Source organism: Triturus cristatus, chromosome 12 (genome assembly GCF_964204655.1).
Source record: "Triturus cristatus chromosome 12, aTriCri1.1, whole genome shotgun sequence".
Classification (NCBI taxonomy): Eukaryota; Metazoa; Chordata; class Amphibia; order Caudata; family Salamandridae; genus Triturus; species Triturus cristatus.
Window position 1 is genome coordinate 798,637,317 of NC_140595.1, and position 20,617 is coordinate 798,657,933.

The following is a 20,617-nucleotide window of genomic DNA, read 5'->3' on the forward strand; positions in this document are numbered from 1 at the left end:
ACCCATTCTCGAGCCGGACGACCGTGGATGAGGTAAGTGTTTTTTACACCCCTAGAATCCCCTGTGCATCTGTTTCCAGCCCCCTAACCCACTTTGTTTTAAAGGAACCCGTTCGTCTAATGACACTGAATGTTTCGTGAATGTTTTAATAGCATCTATGACAGCCGCGTACGGTCTACGAGCGCTCACTTTTGACTCGTTCCCTTCTAACCGCTCACCGCAGAAGTGCTAGCGGTACATTAGTATTACACGTCCCTAGAGATCAGCGTTCGTGCCCTCACAATTATATTTGACCTCTGTTGCCCCATACTGTTGCCCCATACTTGATGCATCCCTCTCACGTCAGACAACACAGACTTTGCAGTAATGTCGGCGTATCTGTTTTATTTATTTTTTCCTCCTTTCTCTCAACATCCCCATTGATAAATTCCTTCCTCCAGTTTCACGGTTTCATTACATCGCTTATGAAACCCCTAAACAGCCCAGTCCCTCAAGTCCACCATGTGCAACCTTTTTTGGCTGAACCCATCTGTTTGAACTACAAATAGTCGACCTCATCTCCTCCGTACTAGACTGCTTGGATTCATTCCCCCCCCTGTGAGAGATTGATGACCTCACCCACAGTTTCAAAGCTACTACGGAGCTTTCCCTCTTCCTGGATGCACACTCGTCGTGCTCTGATCTCAAGTAGGTATCAGGTACCTTACTTATCACAGCATTCACCCATTTTTCCCTCAAATAGCATTGCTCTTCTTACACACTCTCCCCTTACCCACTCTTCACTAACCTGTCCTGAAGAAGACCCCCACGTTCGGACACAATTTACCCTCCCAATCTGGGGTCGAAACGTACACTACATACCACCTTCACGACAAGCCCAATGAACTAAATGTGATGATTAACATGTACAATTGAGCTATGTCTAGATAAAGGAACAGTTGACCTATGTTTGGCTGGAAAGGTTTCATTTCATGTGTCAAAGATGTACATATGTCACCTTACCTTTGTCCTGTCCTTCACTCACTGACTCAGCACTTCCTACCCCACACTTTCCTATTTTTCCACTTTGAGAGCACTGTTAATAACAATATCACTTATTACTCTTTGGAGCAATTGTGTTGCCATCGAAACGCTGAAAGGAATATGCTACTTACCAGTATGCATCTGTTCTTGGCATGTAGAGCTGCAGAGCCACACACTTAGGATAGATCGCCATCTGGTGTTGGGCTCGGGTGCTTGCAGGTTGTCTTCGGAAGAAGTCTTTGGTCACGAGATAGGTGACTCCTCCCTTGGACTACAGTGCGCATGGGCATCCACTCCATCCTCAGATTGTTTTTCGCCATGATGGGAAATGATGGTGTATAAGAATAAAGAGAAAGGATGTCCATGTGTAATATCCAAGTAAGACGATGCTGGAACAGATACAGGTCCCAGGTGGGTGGGCGTGTGTGGCTCTGCAGCTCTACATGCCAAGAACAGATGCATAAAGGTAAGTAGCATATTCCGTTCGAAGCATAGGAGCTGCAGATCACACACTTAGGATAGACTATATAGCCGTGTCTCCGGTAGCGGTGGTCACCTGTATCAGTTGCAGCAGTTTGGAATAAAGTTTTAAGGACAGCCTGACCCACAGAAGCTTGTTGTTTCGCTTGCACGTCAACACAGTAGTGTTTAGTGAAGGTGTGTGTTGTAGACCATGTGGCTGCCTTACAAATATCTAAGGGAATGTTTCCCAAGAATGCCATGGAAGCCCCTATTTTGCGTGTGGAATGCGCTCTAGGGGGAACTGTCAGTGTGCGTTTAGCCTTGTGGTAGTATATTTGGATACATTTAACTATCCACCTGGCTATCCCGGATTTGGAAATAGGCTTGCCTTTATGTGGTGGAGAGAAAGCAACAAACAATTGTTTGGTTTTGCGAAAAGATTTGGTTTTATCAATGTAATAAAGCAGGGCTCTTTTAACGTCTAAGGTATGAAGAGCTCTTTCAGCTACCGAGTCTGGATTTGGGAAGAACACTGGTAGCTCGACTGATTGGTTAAGATGGAACGGAGAAATGACTTTTGGTAGGAATTTAGGATTTGTTCTAAGAACCACTTTGTTACGGTGTAGCTGTAGGAATGGTTCTTGTATGGTTAAAGCCTGGATCTCACTTACCCTTCTAAGGGATGTGATAGCAATAAGGAACGCTACTTTCCATGTGAGGAACTGTAGTTCGCATTTATGCAGAGGTTCAAATGGGGGACCCATGAGCCTTGTGAGAATATTTAGATTCCACACTGGAAAGGGTGGTAATCTGGGAGGAATAATCCTTTTAAGACCTTCAATGAAGGATTTGATCGCTGGTACTCTAAATAATGCCCAGTGTTGTCGATTTTGTAAATAGGCTGCTAATGCTGCTAGGTGGAGACGTATGGATGAGTATGCTAAATTACATCCTTGCAAGTGTAGTAAGTAGCAAATGATGTTCTGGATGGATGCATCCAGTGGGCGTATATCATTGTTAGTGCAGTAAATGGCAAATCTTTTACATTTTGAAGCGTGGCAGGCTCTAGTAGTAGGCCGTCTGACCTCTTTTATAATATTAATGCAGTCTGGTGGTAGGTTGAGGTAACCAAACTTTAGGATTCAGGAGCCAGATCGCTAGGTTCAGTTGATGTGGATCTGGGTGTCTGATTTCTCCATGGTTCTGGGTTAATAAGGACGGGGAGAGGCACAGTTTTTGGTGTGGAACTAGAGAGTTCCAGCAGTGTTGTGAACCAGGGTTGACGTGCCCATGTGGGAGTTTATAGTATCAGCTTGAGAGACTGTTGCCTGAGTTTGCGTACCACGAATGGAATGAGTGGGAGAGGCGGAAAAGCGTACGCAAATCTGCCTGACCAGTTCATCCATATTGCATTGCCCTTCGACTGTGGGTGGAGAAACCTGGCGGCGAAGGTTGGGCATTTTGCGTTTTCGTGTGTGGCGAACAGGTCTATGTCTGGTTGGCCCCATTTTTGGAAGAATGGGAGTAGGACTTGTGGGTGTAATTCCCATTTGTGGATCCGTTTTAGTTTGTCGACTCAAAAGGTCAGCAATCTGATTATGAACTCCTGGAAGGTGTTCTGCTAGCAGGTATATGTTCTAGGGAATGGCCCATCTCCAAATGTTCTGTGCGAGCTGGGACAGCTGGAGAGAATGTGTGCCTCCTTGTTTTTGTATGTAATACACGGCTGTCATGTTGTCCGTCCGGATGAGGACAGTTCTCTTCTGGAGATGTAGTTGGAATGATTAGTGCTAGGAATACTGCCAGTAGTTGCAGGTAATTGATATGGAGCACTTTCTGTTGAGTGGTACATGTGGCCCGAGTGGTGTGTGTTAGGAGATGGGCTCCCCATCCTGTGAGAGATGCGTCGGTTGTCAGCACTATTTGTGGAAGAGGCTCTAAGAACGGCCGCCCTTTGGACAGGTTTATAGTGTTCCACCATTTTAGAGAGCGATGTGAGCGGCTGTCCAACACCAGATCTGCCAGTTGTCCTTGAGCCTGGTTCCACTGACGTGCTAGCCATTCTTGCAAGGGACACATTTGAAGTCTTGCATAAGGCACAATGAAGATGCATGACGCCATCATGCCTATGAGTTGCATGAACACTCTTGCTGGAAGAGTGATGGGTTTGAAATTTTGCGATCAGAGCTTGTATTTTGGCTATCCTGGCTGGGCTGGGATATGCTAGTGCTTTGGAGGTATTTATGGTGGCTCCCAGATATTGATGTATGTGGGAGGGTTGGAGATGAGATTTGGGATAGTTTATTGTGAATCCCAAGTTGTGTAAGATTTGAATAGTTTGGTGAGTGTGTAGGATGCATTTGTTGAATGAATTTGCTTTTATGAGCCAATCGTCTAGATCTGGGAAGACATGAATTTGTTGTCTCCTGAGATGCGCTGCTACTACTGCTAGGCATTTGGTGAATACTCTGGGTGCAGTTGTTACCCCGAATGGAAGGACTAAACTGATAGTGTTGTCCGCCCACCACAAATCTTAGATACTTCCTGTAAGCAGGATGCATGGGGATGTGAAAATAGGCGTCCTTGAGGTCTAGGGTGGCAAGGAAATCGCCTTGTTGTAGTAGCGGGAGTACTCATTGAAGAGTGATCATATTGAAATGATCTGAGTTTATGTACTGATTTAGGAGTCTGAGGTCCAGTATTGGTCTTAGCGTCTCGTCCTTTTTGGGGATTAGGAAGTACAGTGAGTATACCCCTGTACCCTGATGTTGTAAGGGAACTGGTTCTATTGCGTGTTTTTGCAGCAATGAAAGCACCTCTTGTTTGAGGAGCGTATGATGGTCTGGTGACATATAGCGTTGCTTGGGTAGAATGTGTGGGGGGGTAGAGGTTAGTTCCAGGCAGTAACCATACTGGATAATTTGTCTTACCCACTTGTCTGTTGTGATGGAGTTCGACAGGTAGGAACTGTTTGAGTCTTCCCCCGACTGGAGTGGAATGGTCTGGGGGGAGTGGAGGAAAGTCACTGTTTTGTGGCGGGAGAGGTACGAGTGTTGGTACTGCCTCGTCCCTTGGTGTTGTTTCCTCTATATCATCCTCTAAAATATCCTCTACTGGGGGATGTTTGTGTAGATGGTTTGAATGTGGAGGAGGTGTCTGCTCCCATGTTTTTGGAGGCTCCTCTATAGAAGGAGCGTCGAAAGGAGCCACGTGGTTGTGGAGACTGCAATGCTCCCATGGATTTAGCAGTCTCGGTGTCTTTTTTTCATTTTTTCAAGTGCAGTGTCTACTGCTGGTCCAAACATTGATTGAATGGTTGGCTAAGTATAGTACTTTGTACTTCTGGCTTAAAGCCTGAAATGCGTAGCCATGCATGGCGTCTAAGGAGTACACTTGTGTTTATTGCCCTAGAGGCAGTGTCTGCGGCGTCAAGTGCACATTTAATTGAGGCATTTGAGATAAGTTTTCCCTCTTGTATAAGGTCATTTGCCTGGTCCTTGTATTGGTCTGGTAGGTGTTGTATGAGGTCTTCTAACTGATCATAGTGAGCCCTATCGTAGCATGCTAATAGGGCTTGGGTGTTGGCGATACGCCAACGATTAGCGGCTTGTGCTGCTAATCTTTTGCTCGAGGCATCTAATAGTTTGGATTCCTTGTCGGGGGCGGTGTATCTCCCGTAGTTTGGGAGTTGGCGCGTTTCCTTGCGTTGGAAATGACCAAAGAATCCAGAGGGAGCTGTCCTTTGATGTAACAAGGTTCTTCTGGGGCAGGTCTATATTTTTTCTCAATTCTTGGGTCGAGTACCCTGTCCCGTATGGGGTCTTTCAATACTTCTGTGGCGTGTTTTATGACCCCTTTAATCATGGGTAAAATTTGAACAGACATCTGAGACTGTTCAAAAGTGTCTAAGAGGAAATCTTCCTCGGGTGCATCGGAGTGCATGGTGACGCCATGATAAAGTGCTGCTCTGTGTACTAGTTGTCCAAACCCCAGGTGGTCATCTGGAGGTGATGGTTTGGAGGGATATGGTGTAGGGTCAGGCATATCTGGTAGAGGGTATGCCCAGTCCAATGGTACAGTATCTGGATTTGTGAACGGATCATTAAGATCCCCCGGATCACCCCCTCCCCCTAGGTCATCATCATCCTGTGGGGGTGGTGTATGTGATGGAGATGGTAGAGGTAATGGTGGTGTAGGCAGAGGGGGTGGGGTAGGAGGTGGTACAGGAGAGGAAGGAGGTATTGGTGATGTTGCCGAGTCCTTCTTTATAGGAACTGGGGTAGGTGTTGTGTCCAGTTTCCGTTTCCTTCAAGGTACAGCAGTGACATGTCCAGTTTTTGGATTAATATAGATCTTTTTTTGTGTTGGATCTGGGTGGAAAAGTTCTTGGTCTTCACGAACAGACTTTGGCGCAGATTTTTTCGGTTCTGATCGAGGTTTTTGGTGATCGGTAGAGTCTTTGGCTTTAGGAGGTGTATTATAGTACTTAGCCGGTGGTTTCGGTGCAGATGAAGTTTTCGTTGCCGAAGTTGAGTCTTTGAGCTTGGGAGCTTTCGGTGCCAGTTTGTCTATGGGCCTTGATGTTTTCGGTGCCGAAGGCGCCGGAGCCGGTTTCGGTGCTGAGAGGTCTTGTGTCTTCGGTGCCGGTGAGACAATGATATGTGGTTTGCTTGGGCCCAAGCCACCTGGAAGGCTTGTGTTTCTTCGGAGCCGAGCCCAAAGGCGGGGCTTCTGAAGGGTGTTTTCGGTCTCGACTGGGGCCCGCTGGTGAAGTCTTGACCAATGCCTTTGGTTTTGGAGGGGTTGGGGTAGGGGCAGTGGTACGCATGCATTGCCCCGGAGTAATGGGGTTGTCCGAGTCGTCTGCTTCTGAGATAATTTGAAGTTCCTCGGAATCTTCTTCCGGGACATCAGGACCCTCATCGAAGATGTTTTCTGGTTCCGGGGCTGGTCTGTGTGCCATGATATGGCGTCTAGCTCTTCGATCCCGAATGGTCTTTTTGGATCGAAATGCGGCGCAGGCTGGACAGCTGGACTCGTGTTCCGGCGACAGGCACAGGTTGCAGACCTTATGATGGTCACTGTGTGGGAATTTTGCTCCACACTGGGGGCATTTTTTAAACTGCGTCCTTTCCATGAGCCGTAGGCCTCACGGCGCGGATAGGTCCAATCGCCCACGTCGACGTCCGGAACCGGTCCGATGAATTAGATGTCGAGTGAAGGTGCCTCGATGTAGTTTTGTAAAAGTTTTTCGCTTTGAAAGCTTGTTTTTGAAGTTTTCTACCGGAGTGGAAAAGTTACATCCGAACCCAATGGCGGAAAAAAACAATCTGAGGATGGAGTGGATGCCCATGCGCACTGTAGTCCAAGGGAGGAGTCACCTATCGCGTGACCAAAGACTTCTTCTGAAGACAACAACCTGCAAGCATCCGAGCCCAACACCAGATGGAGATCTATCCTAAGTGTGTGTGATCTGCAGCTCATAAGCCTCAAACATTTATTTTGCATTGAATGCTTGTCAAAATTTGGAATTAAAATAGGACTAGAGCATTATGCAAAAAATGAGTGAATGCTTTTATGCTATTACAATTTTCTACCATGACCAGATCTTTTACTGTACTGTTCAACAGACCCAGGTCTGGTAGTTTTATGTGGGTCACCCCATTGAAACTTAATACAAACAGGTACCCAGGACCTATGTTCTTTCCCTAAAAGTGATTTAAAACAAAACCTAATTCGGAATCTTTGCTCACAGTTCAGCTACTTGTAAATGTTACCACAGGTACCAACGACACTGACCAGGGAAGACCTCGAAGGGCTGCATCACTTATTGTGCCACCCTTAGAGGCCCTGTACCTTAACATCCAAACACTGCCTTGGCAGGATCCGTGTTTTGGTGCAGAACAAAGTAAAGAGACGACATGGCACATATCCGTGTGCCATGCCTACAGCCCACTGCACTGGCATTGATCAGCCACCCCTCTAGCTGGGTGCACTATACAAGAGGTGGGGGTACAGGTGCATGAGCCCTGTACCCCTACAGTGTCTAATCAATTCTTAGACATTGTAAGTGCAGTAATGCCATTAATAGTATATGGTGCTAGGAGTTCATCATTATGTACCATAATGGCTTTACTGAAAACTGGGAAGTTTGGTATCAAACTTCTCAGCGCATTAAAGCCACACTGATGTCAGTGTGGTATTTAATGAAAAATGCACACAGAGGGCAGCTTAGAGTTGCCACCTGAAAAACAACCTAACACTAGAGTTCAGGCTGAGTGGCTGCTCGCCAGCTCCCACCACCAGGAATGTTTCTGGACCCCTGTGTCAAGAGCCTGTTGCTCTCGGGGTCTAAACAATGCAGATCACAGGACGAAGTGCCAAGCCTCCTCCGCCAGGGTGGGATGGGTCCACAAGGGGAAGCTTCAAAAGCTTGCTGCCTTTGTGAGCTTCCCCAGGCCTTTAGCTGCTGCCAGGAACTGGACCCCATCGGTTTTGACCCCCACTTTGGGCGGGAAAATCAGTGGAAAAGCAAGAGAGGAAGGGAGGTGTGCCCACCTTTGCCAACCACACCCTTTAGGTGGGGGAAGGAGAGGTGAAGCACAACTCAGTCCCGCTATCTTGCACAGGAGGGTACCTAGCCAACCAGAGAGGCATATGCCTCCATTCCCTCAAGAGGGTGGCATAATAGGGGGTGGACCCATTGGTCCCAACCCTTACTTACCTGTAACGCCCCTAAATCTAGTACTTTGGGGCAACCCTGAACCTTGCTTCCTCTAATAGGAACCGACCAAGAAGAAAAGGACCAAAAAGCTGTGTTGAAGCTATGAAGAGGACATCGCTCACTAACTTGGCCCCAGCCCTAGAGGCATGTCCCCACCTTGAACCTGCGGAAGCGAAAACCTGGTGTGTCCTGAAGCCAGCAACCTTAAGAACCCAAGGACGTGTCCTGCCTTCCACAGAAAAGACTATTTCCTGTGACCACCGGATTTGCTCACCCACAGACCCAGGCTCCAGCCAAAACCGAAAATCTGCACCACTCTGCACCAGGCGCACACTGCCTGAGTTCGAGTGGCCCAACACCACGAGGAGGTCTCCCCGGCGATCCTGACCTGTGATCTGGTAAGTAAACCAGACGCCGAAAGACACCTTTGTACCCATAGTCCCACGTCCTTGGGTGGCCCAACCGGCTGTGTCCCAGCATCCCAACTTAGCTCTCCAACCAGTGGTCACCTCCAGAAGATCTTCGTCCCCCAAGCCTGCAGTCTGTCAAAACAAGAGAATCCCCATTGAAACCAACAGATCACCCGATGCCAAAGCAGCACCCAGCCACTGCTGCAGGTGTACTTTGGGTGCTAACTCGACCCCCCTTTGCTCTGAGCCTAACACCAGGGGCTTTGCTCCCACAACCCTGTGGCCTGCCAGTGAGCAGCCACCAACCGGAGGCTCCCTGTCCCCCATTGGATAACATTGGGCCTCAAGCACTCTACCCAGCCACCCTAGTGCCGCTGAGGATGCTTTGAGTGCATCCTTGACCCTGGGGGAACCCTTGTTCTAACCCCAGAAAATCAATTCCTAAGACAGTATACCCCTTCTAACCGACATTTCTCTCCATAGGAATACATTGACAGTTTTCTCTTCAAAAATGTTTGAAGTGTGAAGTTGATTTGTATGAAAACCTGAACAAATGTACAAAACTGATTTTACATATCTTTTCTCTAGGAAAAGTCCCACTGTGATATCTAGGCAAACCACACTGAGTAGAAAACGTTACTTTTCAAATTATTTTAAGTAATCTGAAAAGTATTTTGAAGAGTAATTTTGACATTTTAAATTACCTGTATTTCACTCAACTGCATTTGACCATGCATTTAATTGTAAAACACTGCATAAGATTTAGCAAAACATTTATTTCACTTACCTGTGCAAGACTTGGCTTGGTTCTAGAATGAAAATATTTTTTTTTTTTATACAAACAAAACTGGTCTGAGTTCAGTCTTGGAGTGTGAGATACCGTTTGCTGATTGAGTGTGTACAACAAATGCTTAACACTGTCTGATAAAGCCTTACTGCTTGCCCACACTACCACAAATAAAGAGTATGGTGCTATCTACTTTTACCTCTGTAAGCCTTTGGGGATCCACTGGACCGTGCACACCATACCTTACTTTGGTATAGCAGAGCCACAGGGTTGAGGGAGCAAAGCTCCTAGGGTTAAGCACAGGGCAAAGGGGGATCAGAGTTCGCACACAGGGTGCACCAACAGCAGCACAGCGGCCGCCAGGTGCAGGGTGCTGATTTGGCCTTGGATGCCCTGTTTTCAATGGACGATCTCTGGTCGGAGCAAAGACTGCAGGTTCGGTCAGAGAGGCTTCCTGGAGGCGACCACCAGTCGAAGATGTAAGTTGGGAGGTTTGGACACCATCTGTTGGGCCACCAAAGTCAGAGGAGCGTAAAGACATTGGGTTACCTTACCAGCTCAGGGAGCAGTTGGGGAGGGTAGGGATCCTCCAGATAGAGGATACAGGCGTTGTTGGGAGGCTTGAGGTAGGTCAGGGATCACCAGATCCCAGGTCAGGATTGCTGGTGGAAACCTCCTCAGGGTGTTGGGCCACTCCGCTCCGGTCAAATCCGTGAGTTAGAGTATGATTCTTCAGCAAGTCCAGTGCACATGGGAGACAGTCTTTGCAGTGAAGGTAGGGCAGGTTCTTCAGGTTCTGGGGGCTGGTGGACAAGCCAGGATTCTGCTGGAGAAAGTAGAGGTCGGGACATGCCGGAAGAGCTGGGGCCAAGGCAGTTAGCATCCTCCTATCATTCCTTCAACACGGCTCTTTGGTCCTCCTTGCTTGTCTGAGGCAAGGTTTGGGGGTTCCCCCCCCAAATACAAACTTTAGAGGAGTTTCAGGTGGGTACAGGTCAGGGCCAATGGGTCCCTTCCTTGGGGTGGGTACACCACCTATTATGCCACCCTCCAGTGGGGAGGGGGGCATAAGACTCTCTCTGGTTGGCTGGGTCACCCATCTTCAAGAAGGCAGTGTGAGAAAGTGGCTCTGTATATACTGTTCCTTAATAGGTACGGGGTGTACAGAGTCCACAGTCCCCAAGGGTTTGACAGAGGCTAAAGTTAGATATAACCTTACTCTCTAAAGTGGTAGATTGGTCGAGCAGTAAGGCAGTATCAGAGGACAGTGTAAAGCATTTGTTGTACACACAGTCAGCAAATGGTCTCACACACTCAATAACTGAACTCTAGGCCACTGGTTTATATATAAAAAATATATGCTTGTTTTATTTTAGAACCAACAATTGGCATTAAAATATACTTTCTCAGAATGAGATGCTTTATATAAATACTTTTGCAATATGCAATTGACTTTTGTAAACAGTTACAAGTGGTTGCAAGTGGTTGCAAGTGGTTGCAATAGGCAACACAATTTTAAACACAATAATGCATTGAGTTCAATAGAAGTTTCAAGTTATTTGCAACAGATTACTTTTAGGATTACTTTTGGAATTCCAGGTCTGGATCCTAGATTCAGTCCTGGGTCAGTACTTAGAATCAAGTGATGAAAGTCGACTTAATTACTGTGATGATTTTTAAACAATGTTTAACTATTTTTAAAAGTTGACACTTAGAAAATATTTCAAAGAAAACAGTCAATGATTCCCTATGGAAGAAAATTCAAGTTGCAGGTACAGTATGTTCTCGTTACTTTTGTAATCCAGTACTGGGTGCCTAGACTCAGTACTGGGACCTTTATCCAAAACAGGTAAGTAATTACGTTTTCAGATATTATACGATTTTTAAAGAATATTTAAAGATTGCAGAAAATGACACTTAGAAGAAATTTCATAGAAAAACAGTCAATGATTTCCTATGGGAGAAAATTGGTTTACTGGTAAGTACAGTTGTAATTATTTTTCAGAGTCAGTGCTGGGCACCAAGAAACAGCACTGGGACCTCACCAAAGAGCAGGGGAGTATTTTCGTTTCTCAGCTGATTTTTGGTGAATATTTTAAGATTTGTAAAGTCCACACTTAAAAGAAATTTCAGGAAAAAGCAAGTCAATGTTACCCTATGAATAAAATAGAGTTATCGGTTTAAAGGTAAGTACTCGACTGGCAGAGTTGAGGTTCTGGGCATAGACTCAGGGGTCCCCCAGGGTCAGGTAGGTACCGTTGGTTCACCATCAGCGACTCTAGGGCGGCCGGGTGCAGAGAGAGTTAGGCCCAATGTTATCCTATGAGGGTTAGGGGGGCCTTGGTTGGTGGCTGCTGACTAGCAAGCCACGCGGCTGTGGGAGCTGGTCTCCTGGTCACTTACTCAGGGCAAGTGGGGAAGTAGGTAGGTGTAGAGGTTGCACTGCCAGGGCCACTCGAAAGGCTGGGTGCATGGTGCTTTTGAGCCTTCGGGCGCTCAATTGATTTCAATGGGAAATCTCCGGTTTAGAAAAAGACTGCAAGATCAGGGATGAGGATTCTTCAGGTGCCACCACCACTTCGAGAGGTAAATTGGGTAGTTGGAGGATAGGTAGGTACCCCGGGATTGGCCACAGGGGGCCGCAGGGCGCCGCGTGCAGGGGTGCCTTTTGGTGTCGGGAAATCTTACCCTTCTTCAGGAGGGTCGAGGGAGGTCCTTGGGTGCCGGACTCTGGGTCAGTCGCCGTGGGGTCGTCCTCGTGGTCTTTGTTCACTCCAGCACTGGCCAGGCTTGGCTGGTGCAGAGTGTGCTGGGTTCGCGGTTCCGGGCTGCTGCCAGGGATTAGAGGTAGATTTTGAGTAGAGCCTCTACTCATGGGAGTCCCAGGGGTTTAGAGCCAAAAGGTAGCCAGGTCCTCCGGGGTTTGTGAGGTTGCTGGTCACAAGAGATGCCGGGTTGGAGCAGGAGCAGGTTTGAGGGTCGACAGGCCGGTAGGGCTGGCGCCAAAGCAGTTGGTGTCTTCCTCTTCTTAGCAGCTGCAGGGCAGGTCTTCTTTCTTCTTGCTCTTCTTTGTATTTCGGAATCTGGAATCTGGGGAAGGAAGGTTCAGGGTGCCCCTAAATACTAGATTTAGGGGCGTTATAGGTAGGTGAAGGGCAGGGCCCAATGGGTCCCTGTCCTGGGGTTGGTACACCCCCTATCCTGCCTCTCTTGTGGGAGGGGGGCAGTAGCCTAGTCCGGGTAGGGCTTCCCATCTTCAAGATGGTGAGAGCCCGGAGATGTGCTTCACCTCGCCTCCCCCACCTGAGGGGTGGGGTTGGCAGGCTGGCACATCCCCTGTCCTTATTTGGGGTTTCCTGCCAAGCTTCCCGCCAGAGTGGGGGATTGCAGTGGCCTGGGGAAGCTCACAGAGGTGGCATGCCTTTGAAGCTTCCCCCTGCCCATCCTGGGGGAGGAGATTTAGCATCTCACCAAGGATGTGCATTGTTGCAGACCCGGGAGAGCAGGGGCTCTCCCACCCAGAGGTCCAGCAACATGTCTGCTGTGTAGCAGCCTAGGCAGCCTCAGAGCAGACGTGGATTGTAGGTTAGGTTTAAGGGGGCATCTCTAAGATGCCCTCTGGGGTGCTTGGTACATGAAATCCCACACTGGCATCAGTGTGGGTTTAATGTGCTGAGAAGTTTGATATCAAACTTCTCAGTCTTCAGTGTTGCCATTATGGTGCTGTGGAGTTCGTGTTTGATGAGCTCTCAGTACCATGTACTCTTAAATGGCAGCACAGCACTTACAGTGGTCAGGAATGGACCTGGGTACTGTAGGGGCACAGGGCTCCAGCTCCTGTGCCCACACCATTGGCATAAGGCACCCAGCTAGAGGGGTGGCTGATGTATGCCATGGCAGTGTAGGTGATGGGTATGGCCCACAGGGATGTGTGCCATGTCGACTTTGTTTTGTCTTGCACCCAGACACCCAGCCTGCAAAGGCAGTGTGTTTGTAAAGGTACAGGGCCTCTAAGGGTGGCACAATGAGTGCTGCAGCCCTTAGAGGCCTTCCCTGGTCACAAGGCCCTGGGTACCTAGGGTACCATTTACCAGGGGCTGACATGTGGCCACGGTTTGCAAATTTGGGTTTGGTGTGTTTTAGGGAAGGAACATAGGCCCTGGGCACCTCATTCAAAGTACATTCAGCAAAAAGTGGGGGCATACCATGCAAGAAAGATGGCACTTTCTCACAGGCAGGTACTGAGTTGTTGCTTCTCCTCGATTCGATCACCTTAGAGGTGGAGTTGGCAAAGGTGGGCACACATCTCCCATCCTAGTTTTCACAGAGTCTCCCTCCCAAAGTGGGGGGTTAGGACCGGTGGGGGCAAGTTGCTGGGAGCAGCAAAAGGCAGGGTCAGCTAACCAAGGCAGCAAGCTTTTGAAGCTTCCCCTTCGTGGACCCTGCCCATCCTGGGGGAGGAGGTTTGGCACCTCTGCCCAGAATGTGTTTTTTTTCAGGACCCCGAGAGCAGGAGGCTCTCGACCCAGGGGTCCAGAAACCTGCCTGGGGTGGCAGCTGGCGAGCAGCCACTCAGCCAGGACACTAAAGTTAGGTAGTTTTTCAGGGAGCGACTCTAAGATGCCCTCCGAGGGCATTTGGCATTAAATTCAGCAATGGCATCAGTGCGGGTTTAATAGCCTGAGAGGTTTGATACCAAACTTCTCAGCCTTCAGTAAAGCCTTCATGGAGCTGTGGAATTCGGTGTGGCAAACTCCCAGCCCATGGTTTTAAGTTGTTTTACTGCACTTCCAATACCTGTGAATGGCACTGGTACTTTAGGGGCCCAGAGCTCATGCCACTGTACCCTCACCTGTGGTATCGTGCACCCTGCCTTAGGTCTGTAAGGCCTGCAAGAGGGGTGACTGACCAATGCCACAGGCAGTGTTTTGGTAAGCATGGCACACAAGTGGTGTGCCATGTTGACTTTTAGTTTTAGGATCTCCCCCTAGCAAACAGACTGCACTGGCCGTGACTATGGGCCAGGGGAGGAGTCTGAGGGTGGCAAAACATGTTTCAGCCCTCAGACTTTCTTAGGCTACAAGGCCCTTACTTGGGACTTGTATGTAGGCCAGAGGAGAGCCAATGTGGGAACAAAGGTACAGTTTTTGGGAAAGAACACAGGGCCTGGGTACCTGAGCAGGAACCCAGAGCACACTTATTCAAGAAGCATCAGACATCAGGCAAAAAGTGAGGGTCAATCATGCAAAAAGAGGCACTTTCCTACAGAAGGAACTACTAAGCATATTAACAAATGAAAAGCAAGCATTGAAGAGGGACAGCAAGAGGAACCATTAAAAAGATGGGCATTATCATCACACCCACATCCTAGATACAGCATGTCTCGAAGAGACAACGCAAGCGCTGTCTAGGCGAGACCTATATTCGATGGGGAGGCAGAGCTTTTTCAGTGGAGGCAACTGGCCTCTGGAACACCATTCCTTGTCACCTTACTTGGCTGAAGATGCATATTCCCTTCAGGAAGGTCTCAAACCTGGATCTTAATCCTGTAAGGAGATCAGTATTAACTGCACAGTTCAGAGCCAGCCATCTGTCGAGTTGTAAATCAGGACTAGCTATTTGCACCTGGAGGCATTTGCGCACACATATAAATCATTTCACAACACTCTGGCACTCCCTCTTTGCAACTTGATGTTAATCAAGTGACACAAGTGCCTGTCATCAGCACCCTTATGCAGAAATAAGTACCCACCTGCCAACATCTATGCACTGAAAAAAGTAATCACATGCAGAGCAACACCTACTAGCACTGAACAAGGATAAAGGCAAAACCGAGAGAGGAGATAAACTGGCATTAAAAAAGACAACAAGAAGCATATAATTTTGCACATCAATGATAAGTTGCACAGGTGGACGCCACAGACCAGAGATGGCAACACCAAGCTAACATATATGGAGACCAACACATTATTTTACATTGAGACCAACAGGATCACCTACTTTTAAAATGTAACATAGACCTCAGTTCTACATTCCTTTCCCCACTCATCTAAAAAACAAACAGATATAAAATACCATTCGGGTCCAAAGTTGAGGGTCTCAGCAGCCATAGCTCTCTCCCCTTTTAATCCTCTGTTTTCCTCTACAGTGACCTGAAAGACAAGGAGTAACACATTTAACAATTGGCCCAGAACTGTAACTTTACAAATTGAGACCTCAAATGTATGAAAGAAAAGGATGTCCAGTGTAGGTATACCAATCCTACGTCAATGTTCCCAATAGTATTTCACAAGACATGAGATGGGTGCTTTGATTAGACACATTAGTAACCTACCTTGACTGAATATATTTAAAGTCACTGGGATTCAATGTTCAAGACCATTTAAGTTCTGGCACCACCTTTAAGGGAAAACCATGGAGGTGGAGGGAGCAGAGAAGAACAAGCATTGGCACAGCAAATAGTTCTCGCTTACATGAGAGCTAATTGCATAGGAAATGTGTTTGTCATGCCCTAAACCAGTGTGGCTGATGTTCAGGATGGCTAAAAGTTAGTGGCAATGGGTGGAGTGGGGTAGAATGAACAGGGTTTATTGAGGTATAATGGAGTGGGGCTGAGTGGATTGCAGGTAGGTAGATTGGGGCGGAGTGGGGTAAATTGCGCTTGTGACTGGAGAAGAGTGGGATAGTTAAGAGTGGGGGTATATTGGAGGGTAGACTGGCAGATTAGAGGGGAGCCCGGTAGACTGGATTCTGGTAGACTGGAATAGGATAGAATGGGGTGGGTTGGAGTGGATAGATCAGTGTGGATTGGGGTAAATTGGAAGAGTAGGGTAGACTGGAGTGGGTGAGGTAGAACGGAGTGGCATGGAGTGGGGTAGATTGGGCAGATGGACGTTAAGTGGGGTACAGTGGGTCAGACTGGAGTGGGTAGATTGGAGAGGACAGGGGTAGACTGGGGCAGATGGCGTGGGGTAGAGTATATTGGGTGGGGTAGACTAGAGAACCGTATGGTGGGTTAAATTTGAGTAGTGAAGTGCAGCGCAGTGGCAATTGGTGTGGAGTGGCGTAGAGTGGATAGGAGTAGAGTGGCATGTCGTGGAGTAGCGTAGAGTGGGACAGGCGTAGAACGGATTGGCACGCTCTAGAGTATCGCACAATAAAATGGCACGTCAGAGTGGAGCGCCACACAATGGAGCGGCAAATATTGGACGGGCCAAGAGTGAAGTGGCGTAGCGTGAAGTATGCATGTGTGGTAGCACACTGCCATTACATACAACGTATTTTCAACTGAAATCACCATTATTTTACACTGAGCTTTACTGCACACAAAATGTATTGTGTGGAAATGTCATGACCTAGCATGATGTGTTTTGATCGTATTAAAATATTGGTTTCCACCACACTTCAGTATAACAAAACAGTGTGCTTAATTTGTATGAATTCTGATATATTCGGAAATAGTAGCACAGTTCATTTTTGTTGAGTGCTACAAAAAAGCATTTAAATTACACAGCATGATTGTCACAAATTCTCTCACTTTGATGTCAGAGAAAGAAAAGTAATGTCCAAGCACCCTCGGAAGACAAAGCTTGATTTGAACTCAGTCTCTGAATGCAAACAAGACAAGTACCAGCTTTATAGGCCTTTTTATAAAAAGCGAGCACTCGGAAGGATACGGTATATAAGAGACTCTCCACGAAATGAACTAAATCAAGCTGGAAAGCCTAAAATAAACAGAGCCAGCAAATAGAAAGAAAGCAACTGAGTGAAAAAACAAAGCCAATGAAAAGAATACATTCCCCAGGAAGCTTTCAGAATGCCAACAAGAAGTCGTTAGAAAACCAGACAGCTGTGCTGTCCAGTAGGCCCAGCCTAAAAAGGGAGACTGAGCACAACTTCTTTATTTCAGCTTGTGCTCCTTTCAATAGGAAATGTCCTTTAAACTGAGGGAAGGATCACTTCATTATGCTGTAACTTCAATCCCCTGCCTTCTTTCATCCAGTCACATCCTTGTCAAGCTGAAAGCTTTCGTCTGCATCATTAAGCTCAGCCACTGAGCCACATCTTTTCTGAAACTAAATTTACACAAGGTCTCATCTCAACCAAATTATGACAAAAAGGAGGTGCAATAAAGGAAAACATGAACTTTGTATCCAGGAGGAACAATACATTTTAGGAAAAAGGACAGTACTGATCTGAAGTTCACACCTCTTACTTCAGGGCTGTGGTCCGGCATCGCGGACACACGGGTGACATGGTAATGGCCTCGCCTTCCTTCCCGAACAAGTTACTTACCTTTGGCAACGATATATCTGTAAGAAACATTAGTTAGTTATAGATTCCTTACCTTAGAATTACCCCCAGGCATCAGACTGGATCCAGAAAGTGTTTGTCAGCAGTACGTCTGCACGTCAGAAGGTGGCGTCGGTCAGCTCCGCTTCCGTGATTGGCGTAGTGGTCGTACTTAGACGCCACCCTCGCGCGCTGACGTCAGTTCTGTACACGATTTTCTGTGCCAGAAACGCAGAGCCATGTAAGACACTGACCACTGGTGCACAAACACTAGGGCCCTGAAAGGATATTCTTAACCCTAGAAATCAGTTCGCAGAATGGGGAGGATGGGTGGGGCGGTAAGGAATCTATAACTTTCTTACAGATACATTGTTACCGAAGGTAAGTAAATTGCTCATCTGAAAGAAACACATTAGTTCTAGATTCCCGACCTTAGAATAGATACCCCAGCAATACCAACCCCGGCGGTGGGTCTGTGAGACCAAGATCACACCAGAAAGTCCTGGAGAACAAAACCGCCAAAAAAGCCGAGTCTCTGAACTTGGATGTCCAGGCAGTAGTGTTTCGTAAACGTGTGCAGCGATGCCCACGTGCCCGCCTGACAGATGTAATTTAGAGGAACTCATCTTCCCAAGGCAGTAGTGGCTGCTGTCGCCTTTGTGGAATGGCCGCGTAGCGCGACCGGAGGCTCCTTTTTAGCTAGAGAACAGCATGCCTTAATACACCAAACGACCCATCGAGAAATGGTGCGTTTGTGTATGGCCCGACCTTCTTGGCTCCCACGTAGCCAACAAAGAGTTGAACACCACAAGGCTAAAAACCGGGCATCCCTGGTCCACCAGGATGCAAAGACTCCAAAAACAAGTCGAAAAAAGTCAAGAAAAAGTCAGTCAAAAAGTGACTGGAGGTACGTCTCTTCCCGGATCTGTGCTGGCTGGTGCGGAAAAAGAAAGAACTGACGTCAGCGTGCAAGGGTGTCGTCCAAGTAGCTTCCGCGACGTCATCCCAGCCGACCGACGCCACCTTACGACGCACAGAGGTACTGCTCACGATAAAACTTTCCGGATCCACTCTGACGCCTAGGGGTAGTTCTAAGATAAGGAACCTATAACTGGTGTTTTTCTTTCAGATAAATCTCGATGAGAGCGTTCTAGCTGCTGAGGCGCACGTCACGATGACGTCAGAGCATGGACCAATCAGACTCAGCTGAGCACACACTGGCGGCCAACCAGGAAGAAAAGGACGGAAGCAGGATGAAGCAGGCGAGAGATGATGCAGAAAACGGCTATTGCGTGGCGAAGAGGCGTTGTTGTAGGCCCGAGACGACTGCGAGGAACACCATCAGAGGGAAGGAAGACCACGGAGCGATACCTGAAGGCCCAGGAGAGGCAAAGGAGGCAGAGACTACCCCTGCCACGACCCCGGAGGGCCGTGGCTTCAGGCAAATGCCGATCTTTCAATATTTCTTCAAGCAATGGTGGGAGGGAAGGCCGCGGGATACTCAGGTAAACCACGGTCCCCAGGGCTAAAGAACACAGACTAGACTAAACTGAGCACGTGGGTGCGGTGACAGGAACAGTATCACGATACAGCGATTAACCAGACGACCTCCTCTTTGTACCAAGGACAAGGAAAGAGAGGAGATGGGGAACACTGACTGCGGGAAGAGAAGTGGAAATAGGAGACACAGGCAAAGGATCTCGCCGAAACCTTCCCACTTTGATTGTTTACTTTCCTTGTTTGGTTTAGTTGTCTTGAAACAAAACCAACTTTAATAAATCCTCCGACATAAACCGACGACTTGGTTCAGAGTCTTTCATTGCGTGACCACAACATCATTTAGGAATCTGAGGGTTGCAGATAGGGAAGTTGGTGATCTATACGTTCACACCTCTAGGTGGAAAGCAGTTAGCCAGCTGCAAGACTGACAGTCGTTACACCAAACACCTTTATCATGTCAGAAAAGGGTGCTTGTATCTAATCTTCTTATAGGTGGTCTCTGTTCAGTCCACAGCAGTGATGGCATCCAGTCTTTTAGTGTTGAGTCTTTCTGAAAAGGCTTTTAAAAAAAAGTAAACTTCACTCACATGGCTTATTCAGTACCATAGTAAGCACCAAGGCAAAGGAAACCAACAAGGTTAGAGGAACATTCTCATTCTCCACTAACAGCTGTGGTACCAATTTCTCGTTACTTACAGATTTGTCTGCCAAGAGCATAATCCTGTTACGCAGCAATTTGAGTTCCTCTGGAGACCATATGCTATTTATCAGGCGGCCATTTCTGATGTTGAGCTAAAACAATTCCAGATTACATACTCAATATTATCCTGAATGTTAAACTGAATCAGGCCCAGGCTTTTTTTCACCAAAGAAAATGTGGCTCTGATCACTTACGTATTATTTGAGAAGGGTTAAAAGCAGGCATTACACATACTTATGCAAGGATTTTCAGTCAGCCATTTTCACAAACTAATCTTTTGGGTAATTCAAATTTTTCTTCTGGCCACTGAAGCACAAGAGGTGAGCAGTCAGCCTAGGTCAGCCACTGGCGAACTTTACTGAGTGGTGGCATTCTATTCTTTTGCAAGGAGATCATCCACACAATTAATTCTCCTCAGTGCCAGGTGCTACTATATGTTTTTTGAGACCAAAATATTTTGTTCCCATTGATGTTTGTTGTTTATATGTCAGCTCCCAGAAAGGTTTTGCCATAAACACGTCAAAACAAAACTAGCATTGACTAAGACAAGAAACTGACAATACCCGATCTATTGCTTTACCAATGCTCGTTTTTAAAATGCAACCTCCTAAATCCAAAGTCTAGTTCCAACTTCAAGATTCAGTCCCAAACAGCTTATAGAGTTACCCGTGGTGAAAATGTGCTCTACAATATGGTTCAGTAATTTAATATTTTCAGCT

The 20,617-nt window shown here is 47.3% G+C and overlaps 1 protein-coding gene across 3 annotated transcripts in view; it reads right to left on the reverse strand.

Moving 5' to 3' along the window:
* The window catches only part of GIGYF1 (GRB10 interacting GYF protein 1), a 1,351,771-nt gene that overhangs the window by 1,042,603 nt on the left and 288,551 nt on the right, over positions 1 to 20,617 (reverse strand). For all 3 annotated transcript variants that reach the window (XM_085637593.1, XM_085637592.1, XM_085637591.1), the window contains exon 4: positions 15,482 to 15,558. In XM_085637593.1, coding sequence (XP_085493719.1) covers positions 15,482 to 15,516 — 35 coding nt within the window. In that variant the 5' untranslated portion in view covers positions 15,517 to 15,558. The remainder of the gene's footprint in view (positions 1 to 15,481; positions 15,559 to 20,617) is intronic.